Consider the following 5,177-nt stretch of genomic DNA (forward strand, 5'->3'; position numbering starts at 1 on the left):
ACGAAATTTCTGTTATGGAAATTTTTTAATGATTTTCTCATTCGATAGATTATGCTATTTATAGAATCTGATATTAGGGAAAGGTGCATCTAAGCATAAGGCAATCAAGGTAAAAGTGACATATGAAATGAGAGCACTTTCTTGCCAATGGTGTAAATGTATGTTAGAGCTTCTGGCCTAAAAGCATACATTTTACAAGAGAATTGGGGTTTAAATCTGGACCTAATTTCAGAGTGAGTCAATGATGCTGCAAACTTTTTCGAATGAATATCGCATTGGCAAGTAGAAAAAGAAAAACGTTGATGAAATAACTGCGAAAAATATAAATATAAGGACAGGAATTGAAGAACTGATACTAAGTTGGAATGGAGAATACGTGATGGATTTTGCTGATCAAAACAAGACGAAACAACGTTTCAGATGCAGGGAGATTGGGAAGGATTTGTGAAAGGAAAAAGGGTGTATGAATCAAGTGTTTGTTATGGAATAGTTCAGTTTAAAGTTTAGGACCAAAGCAAATACACTATCGCACTTGAAAACAGATAAATCATGTGGTAGAATTTCCAGAAATGTAATTTGGAGGCCCCTAAAGATGTATGGAATAAGCTTAAGGGTTATTTCTTCAGAGTAGTTAGAGGGCTTATAATGGAGAGTAGGGCTTAGGCTCTTGTGATTTACCCACATCTCATGTCTTGATATACATTATTTTCATAATCGCAATAATGAGATAAGGACAGGAAAAGAGATATTCGAGCATAAATGTGGGATAAAAGGAGTTGTGAGGAGAATATTAAGTACCTCATAATGGTAGAGAGTTGTTTTGTGATAATGAAAAGACGCTTTTTAGAATATTAAAAAACGCATGAAAACCTTTTTATGCTGACAAAAGCAAGGTTATGAGGTCTATCAAAACAGCAATTGTTAGCACTATATAGATACATACAGTTACGAGGCTTCCAAACGGCATTTTTGTTATACCATACTCAAAAAGAAACCTTTTATTTATAACTTAAACGATCAGTTTTTAAGGAAAAATTCTAAACGTTTCAGAAAGCTTTTATTTGTTTAATATGGAGTTTAGACTTTAGATAAGTGCAATTTACGACGTATATAATGTTACGGAAGTAAAGAAGACACTGACGAATAAAGAAGAGTGAGAGAAAGAAAATTCTTAAAACATGAAGGGACTGTTGATCGAATTGTATTTATAAATGCTTATCAAAATTTCTCCTCACTTTTTCTCGTTTAAATTTTTTTTCCTCTATTTAAGATATTTATTTCTAAAATGTTATATAAAGAATGCATTTTTGAAAAGTATTCATACACATTGCGAGAATTCTTTATTGCTTTATTTGTTTATTCACTACTTTGCATTATTGTATTTATACGGGAATATGTATATATAAATGTCTTTTATTTCAAAATTCTGTTAATCATGTATACTTGTATTAGAAAATGAAATTTAACCAAGACTCGATAGGTGGTAAGCTAAGTTATGTAGAAGAAAATGCAAACATTTAATGTTACGGTTTTTGACAAATACCACTTTTTCACTTAAGGATTAATTCTTCTTTGTGGAAAACTCTTGCATTAATATTTCTCCGTAATGCAAATTTAACAATACTTTTTATTATTTTCAGTGAGATTTTATTTAACAGTGTACTGCTTTACAAATAGATGCTTCCTTATTTTGTCAAATCTCAAAAATTAAAATGTTATATAATAAATCTTTTTTCGGGGTTGCTCTTCATGTTCGTGAATGCGTTCGCTAATTGTATGTGAAACTGGCTTTTGCCTTTTTCAGATCATTTACTTTAGGAAATATCAAGTTTAAATTCTCTATGAAATTATAACTATACCTTCTAGTATTTTGCAAGAAACTAACTTAATCGAAGTTCAACAAAACATCAGTGTAATGACCTTAAGATATATATAAGTTCAATAAAAAGAGTAAATACAGAGACTTTGATTTTAATGGCTATGCTTGCAATATATTGTAATAGATAGATTGAAATGGCCAACTTCAGTGACGTTAAGAGCAGACAATGGACAATGACGCCGATATGACAGGTTAGGTATTAGATGCAATAATGCAGCCACAAATCAATAGAGAATAACTTTCCAATGATAATACTCGTATGTTTATTACCTGAAATTCTAAATGTTGGGGTCAATTTCACACTGTTCCAGAGAGTAACTTAATTTTCAACAGAGAGTTCAGCCGATGCAACGGCAGTATTTTTGTATTCATTATATGGCCTATTTATAGAGATTCCTGTAGTTCCTGAGGACAAAATTAGCAACGAAGTGGAACTAATGAAAAATTTGAGCGCACTTGTATTAATCTGGGTAATCATACAAGGATAATTTTTCCATAATGCATTCGCCATGGATTCTTTCAATAACACTGTTAGTCACCATCTCGTCCTGAATAAAGTATTTATCTAATAAACAAAACTTCTATTGATTTAAGGGTATATTGCAACAATTGAGGTAAAGAAAACCACTTCGTAAGTGTTGCAGTAACCTATTGATAACGTCCCTGCTGGACTGGGGTTCAAGACCCTCGCAAGCTCGACAGTTTCCTGAAGTGTCTGCAGCCTAAATATCCTTATCTAATGATGAGATGGTTAGGAAGCATATAGGTCTATCTGCTAAGTCACCAGGAGCTATTGGGTGCCCTTACCCGTTCCTACGTACTTTATGTACTGTATGGTCAGTCTCCACCATATTGTCTCCATCTGGAGCATTTCGTCCTTTAAACATTTAAATAAGCAACTAATCGAACGACCCTATTGAGGTAGTCTTAAAAATCGTTCCATGCACCTCTTATTGGTAGGACCTAAATTCTGTAAAACATACCAGACTCATCTGAAAACATATTTCAGGTCATGTAATCTGTAACCCGTACTGCAATGATCTGGAAACATAATTTAGGGATCTAAAGTCTGTAATGCTATATGCTTCAATCTAGAAACATATTTTTGATCCTCAATTCTGTAACACTTAATGCGCTGGTGTGGAAAAAGGTTTTAGGGTCTAAATTTTGTAACGTATACCCAACTGATCTGGAAACTGATCTTAAATTCTCTAACACTTACCGCACTTATCTAGACGCATAACGATCGGTCGTCAGAACCTTTAACCCTTTAACGACCAAATAGCCCAAACGGGATCTTTAAAACAGCTACTTTTGGGTAGTCGTGGTGAACATGTTTATGCTTGTCTGAAATTGACTCTTTGGCAACTCATAGAGACACTCCTCTGCTCTTCGAATCAGCCAATCAGAAGCCGCCTGTCCTTCTCGCCAAGTCTGTAGCTCCTTCCAAAGACACCTCACTTGTGCTCAAGTCGGAAAAGTGACAAAACGCGTCGCAGTAACGTCCACATATCCCCCCCCCCTGACCTCCATAATCATGGTAAGTACACAGTGACTGTAGGATAGTGAAGCCTAGTGATATGCTTACCTTTTGATGTGGGTTTCAAGGGCTGTAGTGTTACTGATGTGTCGTAGTGACTATCGGAAAAAGTATAGATCCCATATGGGCTACCTCGGTCAAGTTTAGGCGGACCACGCTCATCCCATATGGGATCTATTGGACCTTAACGGTTCTATCGGGCACTACTTTACGACGCACATCATTTTTGCAATTTTTTTCTAGTGATTGTCTTAGACATTTGTGAATAGTTTTAACAATATTTATAGAAATAATAGTGATTATTTAGAGATGTTAGGCTCATGTGCATACAAATTATTACCTTACAAGGTATTGAATGATACGTTCTTGTTAGGAAAAGTTACATTTTTTTATTACATGATTTTAATTTTTTTTTTCTTGCAGTTTCCTGGCCATATCTTTAATGGGCATCGCAACGCTGGATTGGAGACTCAGGATCATACACCATGGGTTGCCCCTAATGACGCTGAAGGAAGTGATGTCAACATGAGCCCTTTGGATGTCGACAGTGATGACGACGACCCTACGTACGTTCCTGACGAAGGCCTTACTCAGGAGGATGCCTTTGACTCTCCCAATGCTAGAAGTTAGTATGAGACATCCTTAGAGAGAGAGAGAGAGAGAGAGAGAGAGAGAGAGAGAGAGAGAGAGAGAGAGAGAGAGAGAGAGAGAGAGATATTTGTTTAATTTTCTTTTTTAAAAGTCTCGTTGTTACAATAGTTGCTCTTTAAATTTATTTTCATTGTGTTGCCCTTTAAATTTTTGTAAACAATGGGTATTTTTAAAACCTATTTGTGTACTTGCATACTCACTGACATACATATGCACACACATGCATACTCACTGACATACAGATGCACACACATGCATACTCACTGACATACACATGCATACTCGCTGACATACACATGCACACACACCAGCACACATGATTCATTTACTGTTTCATTAATGTTACTTTATTCTTGTTTCAGCTCGCAGGGTCAATGTTGTTGTCCCTCAGGAGATGCCTGTGGAAGAGGAAGTTGAAGTTGAAGGTGAGGTTAACCCTAAGAGGCCTCGTGTTGTTGAATGGAAAAAGGACGACATTCACATCCAGCCCCTACCGGACTTCATTCATCCACAGCCAGACTTCTTGAGGGAACCTTACGAGGACTTACGACTGGATATCTCAAATTGGCTGAGAAGTTTCAAGACATCAAACTTCAAGATTACTAGGAATTCTCTTGGCATCAGGGATGTCGCTTTGCCCAAAAGGGGCCAACGGGCAGTTGTGCCAAGTGTAAAGTCACGCCAAGATGCCCCTACCCTACACATGCCAAAGCATGTCACCATGAGGCAGACCTGCAAGTTCTGTTCTACTGCAGGCCACAACCACAGGTCTCGCTGGATGTGTGAGGAGTGCAAGGTGGCCCTTTGCCTCACTGAAAGTCAAAATTGTTTTGCTTTGTTCCATAAGATTTCTAAGTAAATTTTTTGCTCTTTTTCACTAGATTTTTGAGTAAGTTTTATAATATGTTTCTATTTTTTCGATTATGAGTGAGGTTTAATATATTTTATGCATTTTCATAGTATTTTTGCATTTTTATAGTATTTTTGTATTTATTGTATATTGTATTTTCTTGTATTTACAACGTATTTTTTATTTAATAATATTGTTAAGCCATAAACGTGTTTCTGTTATACATTGGAACTATAAAAAAACTGTTTAGTCATTAA

The 5,177-nt window shown here is 35.7% G+C and overlaps 1 protein-coding gene across 1 annotated transcript; it reads left to right on the top strand.

Annotated features, from left to right (window-relative positions):
* Positions 1 to 2,045: 2,045 nt before the first annotated feature.
* LOC137639641 (uncharacterized) lies at positions 2,046 to 4,942 on the top strand. Its single transcript, XM_068371898.1, has 4 exons — positions 2,046 to 2,070; positions 2,213 to 2,349; positions 3,843 to 4,044; positions 4,433 to 4,942. The coding sequence occupies exons 1-4, from the start codon at positions 2,046 to 2,048 to the stop codon at positions 4,927 to 4,929; spliced, it is 861 nt and encodes a 286-aa protein (XP_068227999.1). The 3' UTR covers positions 4,930 to 4,942.
* Positions 4,943 to 5,177: the final 235 nt, after the last annotated feature.

Source organism: Palaemon carinicauda, chromosome 4, assembly GCF_036898095.1.
Source record: "Palaemon carinicauda isolate YSFRI2023 chromosome 4, ASM3689809v2, whole genome shotgun sequence".
Taxonomy (NCBI): domain Eukaryota; kingdom Metazoa; phylum Arthropoda; class Malacostraca; order Decapoda; family Palaemonidae; genus Palaemon; species Palaemon carinicauda.